Genomic DNA, 27,793 nt, shown 5'->3' with positions numbered 1-27,793 from the left:
TAACAGCAGGCACAAAACAGACTTAACAACAACCGGCCCTGCCACCCAATATATATTTAACACACATCCATACCCTGAGATAACATTTAATCGAAAAAGCCTACTGATTTCAGCGCAGAGCTTGAAGACAAATGGGTATTTCTTTGAGCAAATGGAAGCAATGAACTCTTCCCACATGTGAGAAAACTTATTAAAATGATGCATTTCTTTTTAAAAAGGGGTTGTCTGCATGAAATGGCTCCATTTATCCACTCTTACAAAGGATTCCATTACCTCGGAAACCCTTATAATCATTTTGTAAGGCATCCCAGCAAATGGAAAGTAAATGATGTCATCATCACTTAGTCGCTCTGTGAAGTTTAGGTGTGTTCAAGTTTATCTCTCACTAACAGAGTCCATTAGCAGCTAATACAATGAGGCATATTGAGAGGATGGAGGCGATAAATCAGAGCTCTTTTTAATGAAGGCTTTGGGAATTAGCTACTGTACCTAATATATAAGGCAGTCCTTGGCACACTGTGACGTCTTCTGAGCACACAACACAAGAAGAAGGGCAGGCAGCCATTAATCCAGATGTCATTTCCAGTAGCACCAGGAAAACACCTGCAATGAAATAAAATCCCATTAGGTAGTATTCAGCGTGCCTTATTTCCACGGATTGTGTTTGCTTAACATGGCAGCATTTGTTAAATATGTTTAAAGCGCACTTCGAACGAATAGGGTATTTACAGCATTCGTGCCATGGGCCCTATAATGATGATAGCGATAAGAATACTATGAAATCAAATATATTTTTCTAATGTAATGAGAACTTTGCACGGGACGACAACTATTTTAAACCTCACAGAGCAGACATCAGTCTTCTTCGGGTACCAAGGGAATAGCCATGATCTCTTTTTTAATGCACCACAATGGATCTTACACCTAGGAATCTTTCATTATTCTTGTATTTATATAGTGCAATTGTATTGTTTAACAGCACGCCATTTCTTCACAGGGCACCTCGTCCCCTCGGCAATGGAAACCTACCAACCTTGGATCGTAGGGGGCTCAGCAACTTGGAATACAGCATTACATCCATGTCCCTCTTCCTCGTCCTAGTACTTACCTCTGAGGCCCCACCTCTGACGTACTTACCTCTGAGGCCCCACCTCTGACCTAGGAACCCTTCTTCACTTTCTTTTCTTTTGATGTATAATACCCACAAGCCTCAGTTCAAATTTGTGTGTCCGGCCAGGTCTGTTTTCCCAGCCCCACAAAAAGGAACCTCCAGGGGGCCAGCAACCACTGCTGGCCCCCTGGCAGTTCCTATTTGTGGGGCTTCGGGACCCCTCCTTTGGGGTGGGCTCCCGGGTTTCCCCTGTGGGGCTCAGGAGCAGGTTGATCGTGGAGGCTCTCGTCAGGATCCTTACAGGGCATTGGGGCTTGTGCTGAGCAGCTCCACACATCATCCTTTGATGTCAGACCCAGGTCATCAGGCCCGGTCATGCAGGTGAGTACCCCTTGTTGGCACACTGCCATGCAGCAGGATGTGGTTGTGGCCTGCCTGCTGTGGGGGATGTGGGCACTCCAGGCTTCTCTTTTGTGTGCCCGGTGCCTTTTTTTATGGTTTTGAGAACCACTGGTCGTGATCAGTGTTTTTGTGTGATTTTGGGCGTTTTCCAGTCGCACCTCTCGGGTGCGCCAGGTTGGGGGGCTTGTTGTCGGTTGCCATGGTGCTGGTGGAGGCCAGAAAATTGTATGGGATGTAAATCTATGCTCGCAAAATCCCCGCTTTCCATGCAAAGTGTCTGCATGCAGGGGCAGTTGAGCTGCCCGCAGCCCTGGGGAAATGTTCAGTGCCATCCCGCTCATGTTTCTGCATTAGTAGGAGCATCGTCTGGCCCTCTGGCTCATTTCAGCTCATCGGCTCAACAGAACGGTGACTGACAGGGCACTCCGGCCCTAATGTTGTCATTGATATGCTCTGTCCCTTGCACTTGGCTTTAACCCCTTAAGTGTCAAGGACGAGTATGCTCGCCCTTTTTGCATAGAGTTGTATGATAGCCTGGCTAAGAGTTTTGCATTGTAACCGACTCGTTGGTAATCACTTTGCTGTTCTTTGCTGCTGGACGGAGAACAGACACACATCCATTGTGTGTTTAAGGCAACACTGAAACATTCTTATGGTCTTCACTTATTCTAGCACTTCAGTAGACCGATCGCTTACGATTGTTTCGGGCTGTCGGATATTGTGTATGGCCATTCGGCACACTCACTTCTATTACAGTTGTTCCTCGGACAGAGCGAACTGTCATCTGTCTGCGCTCTGTCATTGTGGTGTTTGTCACCCGTGCAACGGTGCTGCCCATTCGCCCAGGAGACAACTGGCCGGACTGTTACAGAGGAGAAAGAAGGAAAGTTACTTTAAGGCGGAGGGACTGGGGGTGAGGGGAAGAAGTGGGAGGAGGGAGGGAAGGGGCAAGGGAAAGGAAGGGGCGGTTGTAAGGAGAACGAATAAAGTGAAGGTTGGAACGTTCCTGTGAGGAGGAGCGTGTGAAGGAAACTGCAGCCCGGAGTAAGCAGATCCAGTGCCCAACCGAGCAGAAAGGGAGAAGGCACAACAAGGTCGCAACGGACCATGCAGGAGGTCCGATGGCTGAGGAGATCACAGCAGAGGGTTTGGAGAATCCAGCACGTGAGGGAGCAGCAGACTGGTGGAACGGCACACCCCACACCCAGAAACGACCCGGAGGGCACTGACAACCCAGCACTGTCACCGGTAAGGAGAGCGGAACGACTGCACAGAGGGACACGAGTGTGCACACCACGTAAGTGCCTGCAGCACCCAGGCGCGGCCAGCAACATAGAGGAGGGTGAGGAGGACCCAGCGCCACTGCCCGTAGGAAGAGCACGAAGGTCGGATAGTCCTAGAAGAGCAGGGATAACAGTGCAGTGCCAGGCCTGATACGACGCGCAAGGCTAAAGGAAGAAAGCAGCGCTTGTGCGGGTCCAAGCCCCGCCCACCAAGACAAAACAAACTAAAGAAAACAAGCAAAGCGTAGTGTAAAACTTACAACGCACGTGGCTGCAGAAGCAAGAAGCAGAAGCCTTGCAATGGGAAAGGCACCCAGGGCCCAGCATGGAGGACATGCTGGTGAGGCTCAACCAGGCCACTCGCTTCTCAAAGCTGGACCTGAATCAAGGGTATCACCAATTGGTAATTGACCCTGCCTCCAGACCGATCAGCACTTTCGCAACACACAAAGGGCTGTTACGCTACAAGCGGCTCAACTACGGGATATCCTTTGCTGCCGAAATCTTTCAAGAGACAATAGGCAGACTCATATACCTAGTGCTCAACGCCCTCAACTACAGCGATGATATCCTCATCTTCGGCTCCACCCAAGAATAACACGACAAGGCACTGAAAGCAGCGTGCGACATCCTACACAAGGCAGGACTCACTCTCAATGAACCGTGTGCGGCTTCAACAAATATCAACAAACACAGTCTGCGTTTCTTTAGCCACATCTTCTCAGACCAAGGCATCATAGCTGACGCTGACAAAATAAGCACTATTGTCAGCCTGCCACCTCCACCCCCCCCAGGAGTTGCCGAACTCAGATCATTCCCAGGGATGGTGGGCTACTGTGCTCGCTATTTGTCAAACTATGCCACCATCACAGACCCACTCCAGAACCTCCTCAAGAAAGACTCATTTAAATGGAACAGGCAATGCCAAAATGCATTCCACACCATCCAAGAAGAGCTCACCAACAATTGACAACTTGCCTACTTTAATCCGGAATGGGACACTGACTTCACTGGATGCCAGTCCTGTTGGCCTGGGTGCCATACTTGCCCAGTTGGACCCTCGCAACCACCACAAGCACAACATCCTTGCATACGCTAGCAGAGTCCTGTCGCCCACCGACAAGGCCTACTCCCAAGCAGGACGTGAGAGCCTAGCAGCGGTATGGCCATGGGAAAAATTCCACCAATTTATCATCGGCAGGCGGTTCACCCTCATCACTGATCACCAGGCGCTGCTTTCCCTATTCGCAACCCCAAGACCAAAATGCCCCCATGCATCAAAAGGTGGGGCATCAGACTCCAGGAGTATGATTACCGGATCACCCACAAACCGGGGGGTGATGCCAACCCATCAGACTACCTGTCCCGTCACCCAAAAGGGAAAATGGAGGACTCCATGATGCAGGAGGCGGAAGAATATATCTCATACCTGTCCCGCAATGCCCCCCTCTCGCCATCACTACAGAAGTATTCGCTGCCAAAAGTAGAGTGGACCGCACCATACAATGCAGCAGTGTGCCTCACTAACAAGAACAAGTGAATACATCTTGACATGGAACAATTCACGGGAGGTGAGGTGGACAGTAAAGATCTGGAAAGTATAGCGAAGATACAGAGAGAACTGACCACAACAGACCAAGGAATACTGCTATGAGGCAACTGGCTAGTAGTCCCCAAATGCCTCAGGAAAGCACTCGTGACTATAGCTAATGAGGGCCACCGAGGGGTTGAGAACCACAAGAAAATACTATGGAACCAGGTGTGGTTCACGTACATGGACACCATTGTTGAGGACTCCCTAACCCACTGACTGTCCTGCCAGGAAGCAGCATCAAGCAACCCCTGTGCCCATTGCAAATAATACCTCTGCCAGACAGACCATGGCAAAGAATAGCCATGGATGTTTACGGCCCACTGGAGGAAAGAGGACACCACGTACAATCCACAGCATTCCACCATGTAGCCAGAGTGATTGATGAACTGTTCAGTGAGGGATACCCACCACTGTGGAGACAGATAACGGCCCGCTGGTCCAAGCACAGGACTTTCAGAAACTTGACATCGTTCTAGGTTTCCTCTACAAGAAAAGCACACTGCTGTGGCCACAGGCCAATGGCATGGTGGAAAGATTTATGTCCACCATCAAACGAATCCGGCGGAAGGCCATCCTGGACCAAATGTCGCAACTCCAAGCAATATGTGAGATGCTGAGGAGCTACTGAAATACCCCACATGAACCAACAGGACTGACTACACTGGAACTCATGGTGAACTACAGACCGCGGGCCCGCCTTTCCCAAGTGGAAGACTACACACCGGAACAAGATGCAGAGATCCGAGCAAGGGATCCAGAGAAGAAAAGGAAGGCCAAAGAATGGGCGAATCAAAAGTGAAGAAACATCTATTCCCAGTTAGAAACTGTTCTAGTATGGAAAAGACAACAAAAGAAAACCGATCCACGATATAACCCAGATTCACTCCTATTGACTGAATTCAAAGGGCCAATGTTAACCGCCCCAGGAAACCAGGATGACATAACACGGAATGCCTCTTTCTTTCCGCATGCTATACCTTGAGGAATCAGAACCAAGGGAAGAGCCAGCAGCCGATGCAGAGAAACTATGCAGAGAAGAAGCAAGTGAAGCACCGAAAGCAGAGAGGTCAGGTGAGACCTGCGAGTCACCCAGCCGCCCAAAGCGAGCCACAAGGAAGCCCCTACGCCTGATCGGGCAGATGTAAACCAGGAACCTCCATTCTAAGCAAGGAGGAGGTGTTATGGGGAGTAAGAAGGAAACTCATTTAAGGAGGAGGGACTGGGGATGAGGGGAGGGAAGCGGGAGGAGGGTGGAAGGGGAGGGGCAAAGTAAAGGACGGGGCAGTTGTAAGGAGGACAAATAAAGTGAAGGTTGGAACATTCCCTGTCTCCCGCATTCATCATTGGAGTTATGCTGTGAGGCCTAACAGGGAAGGACTGTTAGTACTCCTGGAGTGCCCAGTACCCCTGGCCCCCGCTGGGTTCTCACTGGAGTGTTCTGTGCCGGGGATGTGCTCGGATATGGGGTCCTCTGACTTGTCTGAAGGTGGATAAACTGTTTGTCTGGGACCATCACGGATGACATTCCTACATCAACCAATGTGGCTTTTGAGCGCTATTTGGGGTGTGAATGCTGCATGGCCTTGTTTTTCTGTGTGTTCATTTCTATGGTTTGCGTTGGATACCTGTTGTTGTGGCTTACATGGGACTTTGCACAGTGATTGCTTTCCTGGATATGATTGTTGAATGGAAATTTGGCATTCATGATAGCTGTTACTTCTCTGTTGTCGTTGTCTCTCGGGGGTCCATGGCGTCGGATTCTTTGGTGGGTTTGTTCCTTAATGAGTTTGCCTGCATCTCGCCTATATGCCTATAGGGATCTTCCTCTGTGGGTTCTTCGTCTGGTCGTATGGCTCCTCCAGGGTCTGCCCTTTGTATCCCTTGCAGACTTCGACATCCGGCACCTTGCTCTCGGGATGGTCTTCCCTATTGCTGTCACATCTGCCTGGCTTCTGTGGGTGCTGGGGGCTTTATTGTGTCGTCCTCCCTTTTTCTGTGGGTGCTCCCTGGTGCTGTTGTTTTGTGCTGTGTCGCTGGTTTTTGCCAATGGTGGTGATTCGATTAATGCGTCCCAGGTTCTGGAACTCCTGGTGTTCTTGAGGATCCCTACTCCCCTGGCGATATTGCTTGGCACGCCGTTGAAGTTCAGCGGGCCGTTTTGACATTCCTGTCTCGTACGGTGCTGGTCTGTCATTCTGGTTGCTTGCTTGTTCCAATTGGCACTGCTGGGACTGGACGGAAGGCCTTGGTGGTGTCCATATACCATTGGATCCAGACTGCCCTCCATGTGGCTTCTGTCTCTGCTGGTTTGTCTGTGCCTGGCATGTCCGGGGTCATTCCTCAAAGGGGATTGCGGCTTACTGGTCGGATGGCCTAGGGGTGTCTCTGCATCAGCCCAGTGTATGTTTCTCCACTGTTACCGGCTGGCCATTTCTCACCCCAGGGATGGCTCCTTTTGGGGTTGGGGTTTGTCTGTTGACCTGTGATTCTCTGGGGGTTTCCTATTGCAGTACTTCTGCCTCTCTGTGTTTCTTTGGGACCTCTCCCCACTGACTATGCTTTGGTATACTGCAGAGGTAAGTATTGGGACGAGGAAGAGGGACGTGGAGGTAATGCTATGATTACTTACTGGTATTCTGCATTACTCCTAGTCTAGCTCTTCCTCATCACAGTACTTACGACCCTCCTCTCCTTCCCTACAAGGAGGGTCCCAGGCTCCGGCTTGGTTATTGTGAACTGAGGCTTGTTGGGAAGGAGTGGGTATTATACATCAAATGAAAAGACAGTGAAGAAGGGTTCCTGGGTCTGAGGTGGGGCCTTAGAGATAAATACTGTGACAAGGAAGAGTAGGACTAGGAGTAATGTAGACTACCGGTAAGTAATCATATTATTACCTTTCCTTGCTTGTTTTGGCCGCAGCCACTAGTCTGTCATTTCTGCGCAGAGCAGAAAAGCAGGGTGCTAAACTTTGTGACGGGGACCCTTAGTACTTCAGAGTGGAATTTCTTTCCGTCTTAGAACACTGTTTGCTCAAGTATGCTGCTTTTATGTAGGCAGCAAGGTTTAACACTGAAAGGTCTGTGCTGTCTTTGTTGGTTTAAAAAACATAACAATCTACACTGTTCCCCTTGATAACTCGCTATTCCCACTTCCCTAAAAAACATTCACTAATTTACAAAATAAGAACATTTTCTTAAACAGAAAAACACCAGTTGATTCTAGTCACAAAATATATTTTTCTTTTTTTGTGGGAATTCAGCTTGTATTAGCATCATGTGTAACAATGAGATGCATGGCTGTTTTGAACAAAGCCCAAGATCAGGTGATGCCATCACACATACATATGACAGACTTCTCAAGTTCTCATGTGAGTCCTGGCTTTTGGCTTCCATTTCATTACATTCTGGGACGTGTAGTCCTCTCTTTCATATTCTCTCTGTCTCTCTTTCCCTTCCATTTCCCCTCTGCTTCCCCTAGAGTAAAGCACTTTGGGTAAAAGATCAGGAGGGCAAAACAAACTCCCACGAGGAGCAGGTATTGTTCCCCTAAAGCAGACTAGATTTAGACCAATCAAACGAGGACTGATGCTCTTAAAAGAAGGAGTCGTGCACCTCTTCAACAGAATACCTCCAGTTCTTTGAGGATCCTTTAAGGCCGAAGAGATGTTCTGCAGACTCTCACCTGGACTTCCTTTGGGACAGTTGCACTGTCCAAAACACTCTGCCGGTGCTGGAGAAGGAGCCATCCAAGGCAAAAGGAAGATCTGGCCCCTAACCACTCCCACAGACTATCAAGAGTCACCAGTGCTGCCAGCCAGGACCAACCCATCTGCAATGGATCTTCTGTGCCAGAAGAGCAGCCAATGAAGTGGGGTATCCTGTCCTCGAACCCTTTGTGAAGGCCTCACAGCAACCCAGAGGGTGAGACCAGCCGAAGCGCCCTGTTCATCCGCACCAAACTGGTCGCTCCGTGTTCCCTGCATCCTGAACAAGAGGGAAGGCGCTGGTGCTGGTATCTGAGTTCCTCCAACCAGCCGAACAATTGCGCTGCATCTCCATTAGCCCAACAAAGAATTGCGTCCTAGCAGAGCCCGTCAACTGCTCAATGCAAGAAACCAAACTGAATCTCTGGACAGTCATTCGCCGAGACTCCCCTGAGGTTATCACACGGCTCAGCCCTGCTAATATGAGAACTGCTGCCTCATTGCTTGCATCTCAATGCCACCTTATTTATTTATTTATTTATTTGTTTGTTTATTTATTTATTTATTTGGCATTAAGAGCACTCCTTACCTGTAGGTAAATGGGCGCTGGAAATATAGGGTAAGCAACATTTACAAGGTTAACATAGCCAACGTAGAATACAGTTATTAAATTTACAGGCGAGTTTTACAAAGTTTACACTATATACATGTTAATATACAATTTGCAGTTAATATACAAGGTGAGGATTCTCCGAAGTTAGTATGACCACCACTTCATGACCGCCGCCTGCCAACTCGACCCACTGGAACATCACTCGCCGACCTCTGCCAGAGGCTAACACCCAACTCAGCAGGGCCAATGTTGAAGTGTTCTTGGGACCGCCCCAACCTGCATCACTTGAAACACCACTGTTCGACCACAGTGAGGACCTGCATTCACCCTTGCTTGACACATGCTTGCTGCGAGGGCCTCCGCGATCATATATGCCCAACTGAGCCTGATCAGCTCACATCAACGTTCAACCTTGATCTAATGCACCAGTTCACTAAGAACCAAATTCAGGTACTGTGACTGTGAACTGCCCCCAGGTCCACTTGGACTCTAGAGACTGGTTGGGACACGATCATCCCTATCTTCAATAATATATCCTTTTTGGTAGTACCTTTCCAAGCACCCTTGGAACCAAGATCAAAGTGATATTTTCTCCAGTCTGTCCCATCTTCTCTGTCTTTCCTCTACGGTGGGCTTTTGTACAGTAATCTCTTTTCATTCTACTGGCAGATGGTGTGTTTTATTAAAGTGTTTATATTTGTATAGAACCTTGATTGGACATTCCCTTTATTTGGGACTGTGGTACTGTGTTGTTTGGGTCACTACTGGTTCACCTTTACACTCCTCTTAGGAGTACAGCCTGCCATCGGCCCGTTTTACCACAAAAGGTGAAAGAGGTACATCTCTTAACTGTCTCTGTTTTACCTGTATGCGTGCATTGTGTTTTGGTCTGTAGAAGTGTGAGGGCTGAGCGAGCTCACCCTTGTAATCCTGCGAGGCAAAATCCAATTTGTCACACCATATCTTTCTGTTTCAATGTTGCACGGTATTAGCAGTGGGGCAACAAGTGCCATTGTGCAAAAAAACAACTGCTTTCAGTGCATTTATGCACCATGTTCTAATATCATTGGGTATTGGTAGTCAACTGCCCGGCTCTGCAAACAGAAAGGGTCAAACACTTGGGGACAGAAATTATCAGTGAATATGTGTGCTCCAGCCTGATTGGCCAGGTTCAGACTCGGATACTGCCCTAAATTGGTCTTCTTTACCAGATTAAAAAAAAAATTGTGGAGCTATGCAGGGTCGGACTGGGACAAGAAATAGGCCCGGTCACCCAAAAAAATGTGGGCCACCCCTCGGCTCATGACCCTTGACCTCTGATGAGACATCACCGGAAGTGATGTCATTTGACACCACCCCCACCCCAAAGTGACATGCGGGGAAGCGATGGAACACGACGTTTCACCCCTTGACTAAACAGGCAGTGTCATCAAATAGCATTGTTCCTAAGTAGATAAAATTACTGTGAATCCAAGCCAAGGCTAAATTATAATATGTTATTGTATAGCACTTACGCTTAAGCTCTTTTTTATAGAACAAATATGCATACAATATCACCCAACCTGTGTTGGTACTCATTTATCGACCTAAGAAGGCTTTTTTTTCCAAACCGGCCCAGGCATGGCCAGAAACCGGCCCCCACTCCCCAGGGGCGATTTCGGCCTGGCCACGGGCCGAAAGGCCGAGGGGTCAATCCAACCCTGGAGCTATGATGAAGCATACTGTTTCACCTTACTGTCTTTTCCTGAAGAGCCGTTTTTGCAAATCATTTTAAGTAACTTATTTTATGTAATTGGTTGAATATTTTAATATTTGCTTTGTATAAAAGTGCTAATTTGACTCGTTATGTTTTGTATTAAGTGAAAGGTTTATACTTTTGTCTGAATCATAGCACTTAACTAAAAATAAAAAAAATATATCATTGTGTATTATTAGCACTAGGGCAAATATTTCCGTGGTGCAAAAATGCATTGAAACAATAGGGCCATATTACCAAAAATGTGCATCGCATTATGTGCAGTTAGCGCTGGGGCAACAAATGTCCCTAGCCTGGTGTACAAATGCATTGTAAGAATGTTCCTTGCACCTTGCTGTAGCCTGGTGTAAATATGGATTGTAAGAATGTTCCTTTCACCTTGCCCTAGCCTGGTGTAAAAACTCATTGTAAGAATGTTCCTTGCACCTTGCCCTAGCCTGGTGTAAGTACGCATTGTAAGAAGTTTCCTTGCATCTTGCCCTAACATGGTGTAAAAAATACATTGCAAGAAGGTTCCTTGCACCTTGCCCTGGCCTGGTGAAAAAAAAAATTGTAAGAAGTTTCCTTGCACCGTGCCCTAGCCTGGTGTAAAAATGCATTGCACCTTGCCCTAGCCTGGTGTAAAAATGCATTATAAGAAGGTTCCTCTCACCTTGCCCTAGTCTGGTGTAAAAATGGATTGCAAAATGTGTCCTTGAACCTTGCCCTAGCATGGTGAAAAAATGCATTGCAAGAAGGTTCCTTGCACCTTGCCCTAGCCTGGTGTAAAAATGCATTGCAAGAAGGTTCCTTGCACCTTGCCCTAGCCTGGTGTAAAAATGCATTGTAATACGGTTCCTTGTACCTTGCCCTAGCCTGGTGTAAAAACGCATTGTAAGAATGTTCCTTGCACCTTGCCTAGCCTGGTGTAAAAATGCATTGTAAGAAAGTTCCTTGCACATTGCCCTAGCCTGGTGTAAAAAATGCATTGTAAGAATGTTCCTTTCACCTTGCCCTAGCATGGTGTCAAAACGTATTGCAAGAAGTTTCCTTGCACCTTGCCCTAGCCTGGTGTAAAAATACATTGCAAGAAGGTTCCTTGCACCTTGCCCTGGCCTGGTGTAAATACGCATTGTAAGAAGTTTCCTTGCACCTTGCCCTAGCCTGGTGTAAAAATGCATTGCACTTTGCCCTAGCCTGGTGTAAAAAATGCATTATAAGAAGGTTCCTTTCACCTTGCCCTAGTTTGGTGTAAAAATGGATTCCAAAATGTGTCCTTGTACCTCGCCCTAGCCTGGTGAAAAAATGCATTGCAAGAAGGTTCTTTGCACCTTGCCCTAGCCTGGTGTAAAAATGCATTGCAAAAAGGTTCCTTGCACCTTGCCCTAGCCTGGTGTAAAAAAGCATTGTAAGAATGTTTCTTGCACCTTGCCCTAGCCTGGTGTAAAAATGCATTGTAAGAATGTTCCTTGCACCTTGCCCTAGTCTGGTGAAAAAAATGCATTGTAAGAATGTTTCGTGCAACTTGCTCTAGTCTCAAAATGGATTGTAAGAATATTTCTTTTGTGCACGGGACCTTTTTGCTCTGCTGTTAACCGCTCTTGCACTGGTGCAATGTTTCTCTACTGCAGGTTTTTGCCATATGGCAAACTTTGCCCTAGTAAAAACACTGTGTAAAATTGGACTTGAACCGGGCCTAAGTTTCTGTCATCTGTCCCCAGGTGTGTTATTTGCAAGTGTCCCATTAAAATACTTTTGTGACTACCATACAGTAAATTTCTCCTGTATTAAACTGTACAAATGTATGAAACATGGATCAATGTGTACTTCTGGCAATGCGAAAAGAATTGTATATACAAAGTATATTGTGTACAATTGCCTTCACTTTTTTAAAACACACTTTTTTGTTACCCCAACAGGGAAGGCCGGAATTTTCCGAAGTTGTCTCTAAGTTGGAAGAATGTCTTTGCAATATTGAGGTAAGGGCCAAGGCGGTGCTTTCAAACCCACGTGCGTGCAGTCGCTACAGCGGGCAGCCATGTTTGTCATGCTGTTGATTTGTGATTTCTCTGCATGCTTTACAGTATCAACAGGTGGTTAGCAGTGCTCTACAATGCCGTCTAGACGGACCGATCAATCTGAAGCAATCATATTAGCACCTGAACCATTACTTGGAAGTAAGTGCAGTAAATGGTGTCCTCTGTGCTACATTATATGGAGGGCACACCAAACAAATATCAAGCTGAATTCCTCCGACAGGAACTGGGATAGGGTTGTAAAACTAATAAATGAAACTTATATAACCGCTGTCAGATGTGTTTTTGATTGGAAAAAAACGGAAGTGACATTCTGTGTACAACTATAATAATTCTCTTCACCGTTAAGAGGCGCCGCCATTTCACAGCAGAAAGCAACGGCTACCTGCTTTCGACTGCAGGAGAAATGGCTGCTTACATTGCAAGAAGCAGTCAAAAGCATACTGCCATCACAATCTGCTGTCATATTTGGATCCCACAGTTTTAAAGGTCTTTCAGAACGTTTGAGCCCAAAAGTAATAGCATGATAAGCATATCACCTATTTATGAAGCGCTTCAGTCAGATTTTCCAGCTTCTGGGCGCTGTAAAGAGGTGTTATTATTAGCATATTTCATGCTACCCTATTCATCTCGCAGCGGTGAAGAGCTGAGTTAGCCCCTCCAGGATGCAACCCTAGCCCCTGCAGTCTGGACACAGTTGTCTGGGCAAGTGCTTAAGCGGCGACGCAGAATGTGCAAATTAAAAGGAGTGGCAACTCAGTAGCACACAGATGGGCCACTTTGGAAACTTTACTCCTACAACCAATACAGGTTTGCTTAGCCTCCATGAAGTGTGAATCAGATGATAGTTCCACAGGGCGAACTAGTCCTTTTGTGAACTGTTTTTAAAATGCAGTAAAATCCATTTTTATTTAGAGCAAAATACTAACATAAAAAGGTGGCGCACTGACACGAGTTTCAGGTTCAGTCCTGAGAGACCAGGCTCAGAGGTCAAGGGTGACAAGTCTGTTTTTTTATAGATTTAGCAACAACATATAGGGCCGGATTCACAGAAGCCTTTTATAATGGTGCAGTCCTATAGGAACACGGTCTGTGAATCTGGCCCTATATAGTGTCCTCTTCTCTGTAAGAAGTTGTTCCGCTGTGTCTTTCAGCTTTTGGACAGATGTGTTCGCTAAGGTTTCATTGTGATGTGTGATGTTCAGTGAGAGATTGATAACTTCAATATCACATGTTGCTTTAACAACAAAACTATAAGCACAAAAATGCATGTTAAGGAACACTGTGTGGTTTCTTTGCAGCTATTCCCAATCCTTGTCTGGAATCATGATGCAACATTTTAGTGATTTAAAACATCAATTTCTCCCTACAAAAAAAGGAGAGGGTTAATTGGAGCCAATCTGCGGATTCTGGTAGAGATTCAGATAATTAAGAGAGATTTAAAACAGCCATTTCTGCGTGCAAAAAAAAACAGGTGAAAGGTGAAAGCAGCTTTCAATTTCTGGTGCTTAGCATGGGCCATTATTGTATGAAAATAGATATACTAATTATCACATGTTATTCATGTTTTGCTCTGGAAAGAGAAGGTAAACACATGTAATTAAATGATATTCTATGGGGATACTTCGTTGAAAATTGGAATGCTTGAAATATATAGGCCTCCTTCCGGTAAAAAAAAGTGGTGATAGTTCCATTACAACCACTGTTTTGGTGGTAACATAATTATCGCCATGTTTGCTGCTCTGCCACATCACAAGTTTGTTGGCATCATGCTGGAGGTAAATCCCCCACTTTAATTTAAAAAATCAACATAATTACTGCACTGCAATTACTGCTCGCAGTAATTCTGCCAAAATTCCCATAAAGTCCTATGGACTGCAAAAATAGGGACTAACACTGCTTTACCACTGCTTGTAATGCCAGGATAATCCCATGATAAACCCCCAGGACCAAGTGGCAGTAATGGTGCCGATTCTGGCGGAAATTCAGCAGAATGCCCACTAAATTACTTTAAACTGGTACCGAGGCTCATAATGTTTATAAAAGGTGAATATTGATGGCTTTGCCAATTCTTGTTGCTGTTCTGACCGAACGTCTCTGCTGCTAATTTTCTTTATCAGGAATAGCAGGCTCGTTGCATTTTACCACCAAGGCAAGGCCACGTAGCTGAGGTACAACAGCTATGACAATCAATTCTCATCTCAACAAAAAGAAAGTCAGTTGCACAGCTGATAAGAGAACCGTTTTCATGGGGGAGACCCCCTCTAAATACATCCCATTACAAATGAGTCAGAAATGTTCAACGAAACAGAATGCACCAAATAGCAACACTAACGCAAACACAAAAAATGGTCCAAGGAAGTGCTGCCTTATTTCTGAACAAAAAGCAAAACTGACAGAAGAGCAAAGTACAAGGAGCTCAATTGTAGTAAATAAAGTAACACACTTTCATTGATTACGAAACTAAAATGATAACACCAAATACGTAGGAAAGGGTCTGAATGACAGATTCATTAGACAATATGCAAATAACGTGCGGTGCGAAGTGGACGCATGATTATGAAATTCTGATAGCTGGATTATGTGTGTACATTGTTGGCAAGTGCAATGTGTGGTTAGGTTAGTGTAGGTTGGGTTAGGGTATGTCAGGACGGTGCTGGGTTCAGTAAGGAGTTGCGGGGGTCTGTTTACTTTACTGTCATATATGACCGGGTTTTTGTATTTGTATTTTATTGGGATTTATACAGCACGTTCACAAAGCGCTGCACCTCAAATTATAAAAAATGGTACAATAAGTGGAATGCATGTAAAGTACAGTGTGTAATAGGGAGAGGGTTAAGAGCAAGACACTGACAGCAATAAATGAGCTTTGAGTGGACAACTCGATCGAGAGGACTTTGGAAAAGATGACCATGGTCTTGGAAGGGTTCAGGTGAAGGAAACGAGAGGACATCCATGTTTGGACAGAGGAGAGACAGGCCGAAACAGAGGAGGGAAGGGAGACGAAGAAGGATGACAAAAAAAGAAAATGTGGGAGTCATCTGCATAGAAATGACATGAAAGGTTGAAGGATTTAAAAAGTGAGGCAAGAGTGATCGTATATAGAAAAAGTTAGGCACCTTGAACAGAGCCGCGTGGTACACCATGGAGGAGAGGGCCAGGAGAGGAGTTCTGGTTGGCCCTAGAGACTGAGTAAGTGCGTGCACAGAGGTAACAGTGATACCATAGAAGAACAGAACCAGAGAAGCCATGAGACGAGTGTGCAATGATATGATATGATATGATATGGCATTTATAACGCGCCTATACACAAGTGTATGCTTGCAATGGGTATCCTTGTTTAAAAAGACTAGACCCCATGTACAATTCACTGCCATATTGGCAGAGGATACTTAACAAGCATGTTTCGTGTGTGGGTATACGTTTTCATGCTAAGAATGTGAAAGCACTGTACAGGCCAAGGCAGACCATAATGGGCAAAGCTACTAAGAAAAGGACGCATTTGGAATGAATATCTTCCTCCAGATTGCCAGAAAGAAGGACAAGGAAGGGGAGGGAGAGGGCTCACAAGACTGAAAAGCAGCTGACACAGATCCTAAAAAGGCTTTGAAAGATGGACACAAAAAGAGGAGGAGTTCCCATACCATCTCCTCATCAAGCAGTTCAGAATTCTCTTCTACTTCCATTTCAACCCCTGGAGCATGCCACACCACCCAGAGATCCCGATAAACCAACATTCTCACCCCCCCTCCTTCTAGCTACTCATCTGCATTCTGTGCTCGCACCTCTACCGAATGACATAGCACCCCAGCTCACGCTTCCTCTCACTTAACGCAGCAAAAGCAGCCCTGGGAAAACGCCCTACTTCCACAGCCCCCCCCCACTCTCACCCACACTCCATGGGCTGCCCGAAAGTCAAGGAAAGACCCAGACCTAAACCACCTCTTGCCCACATGCATCACCCGTCCTCCAACCAAGATCCTAAAACCTGCCACCTCACTATAGGGACCTAACCTCCCCACCTGCACCAAAACTGGTCCTAGCCCTATTCCCCTCTTTGCCCATCCTCCGGTCCACTTCCTCCCCCTACACCCTCCACCGACCACCCTTTCCCCCACTCATCCAAACCAACTGCCTTCCCCCAATGCCCTCCACTGGCCACACCCTTCCCCAACCTCACACCACCTCCCCCACCTTTACTCCTGCTCCTCCTACAATCCCCATCCCAACCAGTCAGCACTTGCAAGCATACCCGCCAACTCTCTTGCACCCTCATCAACGCCAGATCAGTCTATAAAAAAAAATTCCACATCTCAACCTCATCACAAAAAGAAAACTCAGACGTCCTTTTCATCACGAAAGACCTGGTTTGCTGACAATTATGAGATGACTGTGCACAGGCCTTCCCACCCAGCTACAACCTTACTGTTTGGAACAGATCACAAAGGGGTGGGGAACTTTTGATACAACACAAACAACAAGTCTGACTACTCATTAAGTATACCTCAGCCAACACCACAGACTATAAATCCCTGCTGGTAAAACTTAAACCCTCACCCTCTGCCTTGCACAGATTCCTACTCATTTACAGACCCTGTAGCTACAACAAAATCATCGCAGGCACACTCTGCGATTCTCTGACAACTAACCTCGACCTACATCCAACACTTACCATCCTAGATGATTTCAACATCTGGTTTGACTCCCCTTCAAACCCTATGACCCAATCACAGAAAACCTAGAAGCCTTCAACCTGACACAATGCATCTCCACACCCTCTATCCGATCTTCGGCACCATAAACATCATATGCACACTACCTCTGACTCCCCTATCATGGACAGATCACTCAACAATCTTCTTCTCTGTACCACTCAGAAGTGTGGTACGCACCTAAGGCCATGCCCAACCACCACCGACATCCACACCTCTCACTCCACTCTGGAACAACGCTGTTATTATCCCAGATCTAGCCAACTCCCTCCTCACTTCACTTCGAGCACTCTCCCTCCAGGAAGGACCCCCATCAAACGTTTCAACCTCTGGCTCTCGAGAGCCTTCACACCCCTCATCCCAAAAAAGCAGTTCTCTCAGGGATCAAGATCCTCTCCCAGGTAGTACAGTGCCAACCTCAAATCACTAAAAACCCTTAAACACCGGCTGGCACGGACCTGGAGAACCATCCCTACAGCCCAGAACAAAACCGCCCTAGCAATATTAACCAGAGCATATAGACTGGAAATCAGAAAACCAAGGAAGCATTCTATGGGAACAGAATCTTAAACTCTTGCAACTCGAGCAAGGAACTGCATAAATCAATTCTGAATTCAATTCTCTGTGCTGCTCTAACTCCCCCCATCTCCCATTCCCTATGTAACACCTTATCAGAACACTTCCACAATGGCGCTATCGACAAACACACCCCCATCATCTCTAAATTGGAACACGTGCCCCCTGCCTACAGCCTGACCCTGTCCAAACCCCCTTTTCATACACACCTTCCCCTCTTTCTCTCCAAACTCACACCAGGAGTTCCTCTCCCTCCTCGCACAAAGCCGCCGATCAGGCTCCCCGGTGGAGCCCTGCCCACCCACCCTCCTTAAAAATATCCTAGCCTCAACCTTTGCAGGCAGTATCACACGCTCAATCCTCAACCACTCCCTAACATTGGGAACCTTCCCAGAAACCTAAATACCTTGTACATCAAATTCCTCCTCATGAAAAACGTTCACTCGACCCACTTCTCCCCCAGAACTACTGGCCCATTCTCCAACACCCACTTCATGGCCAAACTCATGGACTGCACAGCATACAAGCAGCTTGGCCTTTTCACTGAAGCAAACAACCTCTTGGACCCTGCCCAATCTTGCTTCAGACCTCTCAGAGGAACAGAGTCCTCCCTAGTGTGCATCTGGGACTCCCTAAAAAGAACAGTGGCTGCAATAGGCTGTGATGTACTTATCCTCCTTGACCTCTCAGCCGCCTTCATTACCATCAACCATACCATCCTCCTAGACAGACTACTCTTATTAGGAATCAAAGAGACTGCCTTCTCCAGGATCTCCTCTTTCATCTCTAATCGCTCACAAATCATGCTCCTCCAACCGTTCACCACCACCTCACGATCAGTAACAAAAGGGGTCCCACAAAAAGCATGCCTTTTTCCCCTCCTCTTCAACATCTATCTAAACCCACTCCCCGCACACACCCGCTCCCACAATCTCACCAGCTACAACTATGCAGACGACACCTAGATCATCCTTAAAATCCCCAAATGACTAGGCTCCAACCGTTCAGGTATGTCATCATGCCTCTCGGATATTGAATACTGGATGACGACCAACCACCTTACCCTAAATCCTGGAAAAATGGAAATCCTAGTCTGTGGGAAAACAGCGCTCCTTCCCCAACCTCTTCCCTGATCTCAATACGTAGGCCCCCCACCGGCAACCTCCTGTCAGTGAAAACATAGGACGTACACTAAAGAAAGGATCTATCCCACTCCCAAGACATCAACTCCATATCCAGAACCTGTTTCTTCAATCTACACAGGCTCTGGCATAACTTCCCATACCTCTCCTATCCTCACTTTTTCTCTGCCATCATCTCCATCATCCTCTCCCATTTAGACTATGCAAATGGCCTTCAACTGGGCACTCCAGAATTTCAGCTAGTTAAACTTCAAAGAAACCAAAATGCTGTGGTATGCCTGCTCTTTAACCTACCTCCCAACGAAAACATCAGCCCTACACTAAGAGTCCTCCATTGGCATCCTATGGGTCGATGCACTACCTTTAAAGCCATGTGCATTATTCAGCAGGCCATCCACAACTCCAACCCGGAATTCATCCAAGATAAAGTCACTCCCTACCACCCCTCAGGGACACTCAGATCTGGCACATCATCTCTCCTAGTTGTCCCACATTACAACTTCACCAGACTGGGTGATCCTCCTTCTCCGTCCATGCGCTGATCATCTGGAACTCTCTACCTCTGCACATCCACAACATTGACAATCACTTGGCCTTTAGAAAGGCCCTAAAAAAGTTGGCTCTTCCCTGCCCTACTTCTATAAATCCACAGAAACACTTACTCAAATACAGCAACGCTCCTATCCACCATTACCGCATGGATGTCGGCAACATTTGCAGCGGCACTCCATGACAAATTCTCATCCTTCCCCCACTCCCCCTCACTGACAATCGTACATCACCCCTTTGTCCCTCCAGGCCCTTCTCCCACTGCTCAGACTTTCGTTCCAGGGAGACCATGACTAGCGAGACCAGCCAATCGCATTGGACCAAGAAAAACGACATTGAGGCTGCACTCCATTCAAGCTTGCGGTATGCATATGTTGCAGCACGTCTGTGGACACGGATCACAGGCACAGCCCACATCCATCCACCCTATAATACAGCTATGGCTATGCTATTCCAGTCTAGCAGCACACCTAGCCATCCACATTGAAGCCCCTGATGTACATCAACTCCTCTACCATTAGTATACAGCATCAACCAATAAAAAATGTTGCTTGAGCTGGGCACACATCGAATCTCATTCTATTGGAAACCACCAACAGCACCCTCTCATGTGCCTGTCCTCCGGGCTGCTTACTGGAGCCTAGCCAGCCCACCTAAGTCCTAACTTGGCAAGATGCACTCATGCACCTTTAATTTAACTCTTACCCATACATGGACCATGGTCACCAAGGGCATTCCAACCACAAAGTTAATTGGGACCATACAAATGGGGAAAGTGGGCGCAATATAAATGATGAATACAATACAATACAACAATCTGTACGAGAGAAAGAGCAAAGGGGCAAAAACCTAGATAAAGATGCCATTGCAAGAGCTGTAGCTCAGATTGCCCTATATATAGGCTTTCCCCTAGAAGCAGATCTGGAGCCAGAAGTAGGAAAGCATCCCACTGTAAAATGGTTAAGGAGTCTGTAATGGGTGGAGGGGGGTATCTGTTCTCCTGCTCTCTATATGGCATAGTCAAAGCACAGAGCACCCCAGCCAAGATTCTCTAAGTGGTAAGACGTGGGCGAGCAATCAAGGCTAAGCTCTCAGGAGTTGATGCGGGCTGGTTCTTAAGTACAGTGTAGTCCTCAAGCACCCACAAAGGAATGTCCACACACTATGTCAGTGAATACACAGTCTTTATATAAATAAGGGTCACGTTATGTACACAATCACAATAACACACTTTCTGCTCCGACAATTCTAAAATGGTAAATATATACAGGTTCTATGTGGTACCACTATTACTCTGATTCCATTAACATGCATCAACTGTAGACAGTTCAAATAGCATTCAAATCAATATAGCAAAAGGTACTAACTATTGCCATAAGAGGAAAGCAAGGGTTTGACAATTTGCAGAATACTGGGCCCCTACTGTCAGGCACAGTTCTGTGTGAGGATCCTCCTACCTGGGCAACCTGTAAATAAAGATATAACACAAGCCCAGTTCATATATTGTGTATTAGAGTCTTGTATCCCTCTTCAAAGGTTCTACCACCACAATGTACCTGGAATAGCATGGTTCAATGTCGGATCGTTGACAGATCCTTTTTGAGCGACCTCCTTTAAGGCAGGAGTAACGGATCGTCGAAATACCACAAGGAAATGGTGAACACAGGCGTCAAGGCAGCAGCTTCGGTCCTGGCGGTGCTCATTGATGAGGCGTGCGGGGCACCTCGACGACAATAGTTCATTGCAGCAAAGAGTTACTGAAGAACTTTGGCCAAGCAAGGGTGTTGAGTCATCAGCATCTCTGTGGTCTTCGGGTGGTGGGAAACCCACCGGCGGATTCTCCTTGGCGCGTCGACGGCCTTGACTTTCTCCGGCGGGACAAAGCGGTCGTCGTGATGAGTGAGGGAGTCCTTCGTTCAAAGTGTTCTTAGGCAAAGGAGCACTGCGGCTCTGGTCGACGACGGCGGCTGACGACAGTGATGGAATTCAATGTCCGGGGACTTCGCTTTGTGATTCCGCAGCAGTCCCTGTCTCCTGTCGGCAGCCTTTCGAGGGTCTGACATCCAGGGACTTTTGGCAAAGATCAGCTGGTGCACAATGGTCCCTTGTAGCTCGGGAAGAGGTCTCCTAGCCAGGTCCTCTCTTGGATCAGTTCCTTGATGGCACAGCAGCTTTCAGACTGGTGAAGGACAGCAGCTGCAATTCTTCTTCCAGTGGGCCTCAAGGTTAAGCATCAACTTCAGCTTCGGAACAATTTCCATCAGTTAGAGGTCCCCAGATATACTCTTTGGTCTCTCATTCACTCTGCTGGGACACACTCAGCTAACTAATCACTCAGAATGGCATTCATGCAGGCAGGCAGCCAATCAGGCTCACAGTGCATTCGGGCCATTCTCCTCTCTCCAGACACTCACAACAAAGAATGTGTATTGGGACAAGAACCCAGACATTCAGCACTCCACACTGCATTCATACCAGTTTCGGGCAGGGCTGTGTCAGTCTTTGTGTCCAATACCAGAAACCAGACACCCATAACAAGAAGTGCATATTGGTCACAAACTCCATTCACCCAGGTCCCACCTCACGGTGTACCCACAACATGTATTCATTGGGAAGGCTCCATCCAGTCTGGCCTGGACTTTTGCACAACACTATATATGGAACTTCCACTCAACAGCCAGTCAGGGGTAAGGGACAGAGTAGGGGCTTCCCAGGACTTCAGGAATACAAGGTTACAGGCAATGGAAAGCAAGAGGCCACAGGGAACATCTTGTCTCCTATCAGGAATCAACTGATTCCAATGGCAGGGCCTGGTTATCCCAAAATGGAGGATAATCAGAGCACCTGTTGTCAAATTCAGCATGGAGCTGCCAGCAACCCATACCTGCTCTGTGGGCCACACACAGGTGCCCAAAAACATACACTAGGTGTACAGGGTCGTACTCCCACCCATGGGTGCCATAAGGGTATCCCAAGGGTCTGTTCACCAAACCAAAAAGAGGAAGAGCTGCACCACCAGGAGTCCTACTGCGCAGAAAACAAGACAAAACACACTTGATAAAGCAATAAAGGGCCAGGATACGGAGGCTCTGTCCCTCCAATGCATTTCCAGCATCACAGAGGCTACATTGAAATGGCTTCCATTATTCCATGACATTCCATGAGGAGATCCTTAAAGTATTGAGTGAGCTGTATAAGATACATATTCCTCGATTCTTGCTGAAAATGTATTCCCGTAATAGAGGAGAGAAGAAGCTGCACAGGCCATGCATGCTGATTATATTCTCCCTGGTTTGGTCAGCCGTAAATCTCTGGAGCCTGAAGAAACTGTCCAAATGGGGTCAAAATTAAGATGGATACTGCCTTAAACAAGCCTACGCGGAGGCTCCCCTAAATGACCAGGGCAATAGAAGAGAGGATGGATTGAGAACACTTCCTGGAGTATATGCAATCACAAGTGGCATTTTTATTAGATGTACCTACGATCGTGTAAAAGTGTCAACTTTGGCCATGGGAATAGTAGCAGCTGCTAGACGTCTGCTTCATTTTAGGGATTGTCGTTTGGATGTCCATCAGAAGACAGCCACCATGGGAACTCCCTTTGGAGGTCATCTCTTGATTGAACACTACCTAAAGACTGGAAATTAAAGCGCAGGGTGTTTCAAGAAGACAAAAAGGCAGAAGTTGTGAAGGAAGCCTGATTCCTGGAGATCTGACAGACAAGTGCAAAAGAAGTATGCAGGGAGTCAACCAGAAACTGAGGTCATATTTCACCGCTCATCCAGTCGTGTCTAAGGGCATCTCAATCATCAGGAAAGTCCTTTCATGTGGGTGGTCAACAAAAGTCACGAAAACAGGCAGCTGGGTCATTGCTCTAGTGGTTCTTCGGAGAATGAGAGGAGATATCCTGACATGCTTGAGTCAACCATAGCATAAGAATTGGCTACAAAATATTATTTATGCAAAGCCCAAGCCTTCCTAGATTGATGGTAACTGCAATGCGCAACATGAGACCATGTCAAATGACCCATGTAGTCGTGTTACATGAATTATGGTGGAAGAAGTCTATATCCAGGATTCCTCAAACAGAGTTGGGAGGAGGGTTGTACTCACTCATCTTTTTGTTTCCTAAATCAAATGGAGCTTTTTGGTTGGCATTAGACCTCAAGAGATTAAATGTGTTTGAGGCTTTGAGAAACTTAGAAAAGAGACACTACCACCAGGGATTATCTCCTTTATCAAGGAGCATCGCTTTCTGGCATTCATAGATCTGCAGGATGCATATAATTACTTCCTGATTCATTGCTCTAAATAGCAGATTGTGGGGTTTTCTGTGATGGGGCGTTCCTTCCAATCCCAGGTCCTATCATTCAGACTCAAGACAGAGTTGCGGATCTTCACCAATGTGATAAATCCAGAGGGGGTTCACACACACAAGAAGGGGATGTTTTTATTTACTTACTTGGAAAATTAGAGCTTTAGAGCTCTGACAGAGCAACTCCTACTGAAACAGCACAAGGAACTGTGCAACAATCTGGAGAAATGAAGATTGTTGATCATCTGGCAGAAATGTAACATTTCTCCAGCTCAGGATCTACATTTTATTGGGGCTAGATATTTGACTGACAGGGGTCAAGTACTGTTACCGAGGAACAGTGATCAATCTGTAAGTCTTGTTGCTATAGGTGTTATGACATTATTGAGTCTATGAAAGATGAATGCTAAAGCTGCAGGGCCACATGGCCTCCAGCATCTTCATTGTTCCATGGACGAAACTGTACCTGAGGCCCCTGGTCATTCATCTGTTGAAACATTGCAACCTGGGGTCTTGGGCCTTTGAGACGATGATTCTGGTGTCTTCCGACTTGAGACTGAGGGTGCAGGGATGCTGACAGAAATAAATTCCTGAAGGGGTTTTCCCTATCATCGCTCAGGACTCTTTTCGCAGACACCAGCAGCCTGAGGGGGGGGGGGGGCATAGAAGGCTGCCAATTCCTCCAACTGCAGGGAATTGCAAGAAATGTGCAGAGCCCTCCTTTGGCTCTCCCCATGGAAGGGTGTTTTTGGTGAAGAAAGACAACAACATAGCTAACTACAGGGACGAGTCATTCAAGATCACTGAATCAGTTGGCTAATGAAATTGATATCTGTGGAGCACGATCTATTGTCTCTCATGACTTGCCACATCACATGAGGGGGTGGACAACACCAAGGCGAATCAGATTAGCAGGAGTTTTTCAATTGCATCCATTGGCCATTAGGCAAATATGTGCCAGGTTTGGGGAGAGGCAAATAGGTCCAGTGGTGGACCTATTTGCCTCTCCCCTGAATGCCAATTTCCCCAGGTTGTTGTCCAGGTTTCCGATATGGAGGATTTGGGGCATGGATGCCGTGGTGACACAGTGACCAAAAGGGCACTTGTATGCCATTCCTCCTTTGTCTGTCCTAACCAAGTAAACAGAGAGTTCCCAGAACACACTGCACCAGAGATGCAAGAATTGAAATACAGTCTGGTATTTATTTAGAAATGGTAGATCAGCCTCACATGTGTTTCGAGCTTAACTGGCTCTTCATCTGAGGCTTGTATTTGAAGTAATGAATTCAGTTTGTGAGGGCATATGTGCCAATGTGTGCTCTATTGGTTCGCAAATGCGGACGAGGCTGAATACGGCGCAAAGTAACAGGAATAAGCTCTCCTAACCAAGGTGCTGATTAAAATCAGAGACTCTGGGTCGAAGGTCATTCTAATAGCTCTTGGTTTCTCCTCTTGCTGGAACTGGATACAGAACCAGGGGCATAGCTCTGCACCAATACATTGTCAATTTCCACCGATTCTGCAGCTCAGAAAGAAAGGATTCGATTTACAGATGTCAGTGTCATCCTTAAGGTCTCAGTGGGCTGCCATTAGCGTAGTTAGAGAACCTTGCGAGCTGGGGTCAGAAGGAGCAAGTCTGCTTAATATTATGTTGAAGAGCTTCACTTTGTCTAAATGGTAGGTGCAGATTCCTAAAAGCGGATCTTGACTTGGTTCTATGATCTCTTCAAGGAACCCCATTTAAACACTTGGAATCAGTGAAACTCAGATACCTAACAATTAACGTGTTTTTTGGGGGGCTTTCTGTTGGACATGACCTTGGGACGGAGATTGTGTGAATTCTGGGCTCTGTTGTAAAAAGTCCCATTCCTCAAAGTGCCCCCTGGAGAACTTCTTGTGCGATGTGACCTTACATTTATTCTGAAAGTACTTTCAACATTCCATGATTTACAAGAGGTGGTGCTGCCGGCTTTCTTTCTGCATCCCTCCTTTCAGAAAGAAGAAAGGAGTCCTCTACTGTATGTTAAGAGGGTTGTTCTGATGTATTTTGAGAGGGTGCTGACTACTTTTGGCCTTCGGGCAGTCTGTTCATAACATTTTGTGAGACGCCGTCCCCACCTATTGGGGGAACCCCGGGTGCATATCCTATTACGGATGGTACTGAGGCATCATAGGTATAGCAGGGCTTTGTGCCCTACACAATCAGAGGTGCAGAACCTAGGAAGAAGAAAAAAGTTGGAAGAAGGTTCCTGTCACAGAGGCAGGCACCTCATAGAGTAATTACTGTGAAGTGGAAGAGCAGGACTATCATTAATGTTATGTTATGTAATGTTATGCTCTGTTATGTTATGTGAACTTGCACAGTGCAAGGTCGCCCGAGGGCATCATGGCGCTGGAGAGGACAGGCAGAGAGCCACAGAGACAGATAATGCCACTAGCCATCAACAGCACTACTCAGAAAATATGTGTTTTAAGGGCTTTCCTAAAGGCCAGATGGTTAGATCGATTTTTCATTGCCAGTGGGAGATCATTCCAGAACTGAGCCACCACAATGGAAAAAGCACGTCTGTCAATACGGGAGCAACGGAAGGAAGGAACACATAGCAAACAAGCCGACACTGAATGCAGAGAGCGTTTAGGAAGGTAGCGGACACATTTAGAGTGAAGATATTCTTACCCCTGATCATGCAGAGCCCGGTGGACCATGCAGAGTTCCTTAAATTCAATAAGCTGGGTCACCGGAAGTAATGAAGATTTCCGGTAATTAATCCAAGCCCTCGACAGCTACCCAAATGTTCACATTCTTCCTTAGTGAATTGAGTGAGTACACTGTGGTAATACCATTCCTAGGCTGTATTAATGTAAGATTACAATGTGCTATTTGTGCTATTTGTGTGGCAGCCAATCAGGATGCTCAGAATGTGTTCAATATTCACTGATGAAAGCCTGCCTTCCAAGAAGTCAGAGAGATGCAAGCATCCAACAAAAAGTGCATTTACACCAGTGAGTGAAAATGCTCTATTATCCCACACCTGACATCAGGGCGTTAAGTGTTCCATATGGAATGATCATTATAATTGAAAACAAGTTGCAGAGAGATGGAGGCCCTTCCCTGGATCTGAGCTCTCCTGAGTGATTTGGGTCGAGTGAATAATGGCTGCTGGGAGAGTAATGCACAGGAACTCAGGCCAAGGTTCCAACGTAATATAATGATACACAGAAAAAGTGAATCACTCTCAACTTGAGCATGGATGAACATAATGTCACTTCCATCGGTGTTTGTTGAGATTTATTGTGCAGTATCAGCCTACACATCTTTCGACCCAATGGCTTCTTCTTCAGGGCATTATTTGGTAGTTACCAGTTCCCGTGGCGGTGCAAATGCACTTTGCCCGAACTTTGTCTTTTGCAGCAACGTCCCGGGTATCTACATGTCCGCCTCTTGCCGCGAAAGGGCTATGCTTGGGCAGCGTGTGCAATTGAAATACCAATGGAAGTGACATTGTGTTCATCCAGGTTGTTGGCAGAGGTTGAGAGTGATTAACATTTTCTGAGTATTATCATATTACAATTGAAAACAGATTAAAAGTATCCAGGTGTGGTGAAGGAGGAGTAAAGAATGCAACAGGTATATTTTTCCTTTGAAAAACCCTTTTAGCACCCATTCACTTGTGCATGTTAACAGTAATTAGAAAATGGCAGGGGGCCTTTCTAGCCAGTTACAGCACCAGCAAACCCGTGTTATGGACCCTTGCATTGCTGAAGTCCTTTGCGTGGGTGTCGAGTGAATTAATTGCCTGGACTCCAGCAAACCCAGTTGCTATTGCCTAACTATCTCACAGAGCTCTCAGTTTCCCAGTTCCAGAATAATAAAGAGACATTTAGTCCTGTCTTTGTGAAAAAGACAAAATAACAATTACCAAAATTACAAGAAAAAACGGGGCTGGATGGCTTACTCATGCATGGAGCTGAGAAACCTCAGAGCTAAGCTCTCATCTGGGTCTTGCATGCTTGCAAAGGTA

At 46.5% G+C, this 27,793-nt stretch overlaps 1 protein-coding gene across 2 annotated transcripts in view; it reads left to right on the top strand.

Annotated features, from left to right (window-relative positions):
- The window catches only part of TNNI3K (TNNI3 interacting kinase), a 3,214,557-nt gene that overhangs the window by 2,922,199 nt on the left and 264,565 nt on the right, over positions 1-27,793 (top strand). For both annotated transcript variants that reach the window (XM_069641910.1, XM_069641909.1), the window contains one exon: positions 12,361-12,420. In XM_069641910.1, the coding sequence (XP_069498011.1) occupies positions 12,361-12,420 (60 nt within the window). The remainder of the gene's footprint in view (positions 1-12,360; positions 12,421-27,793) is intronic.

The sequence above is a fragment of the Ambystoma mexicanum genome, chromosome 1q, assembly GCF_040938575.1.
Source record: "Ambystoma mexicanum isolate Mex_15411 chromosome 1q, UKY_AmexF1_1, whole genome shotgun sequence".
NCBI classification, from domain to species: Eukaryota; Metazoa; Chordata; class Amphibia; order Caudata; family Ambystomatidae; genus Ambystoma; species Ambystoma mexicanum.
This window is presented reverse-complemented; position numbering and strand designations above follow the sequence as displayed.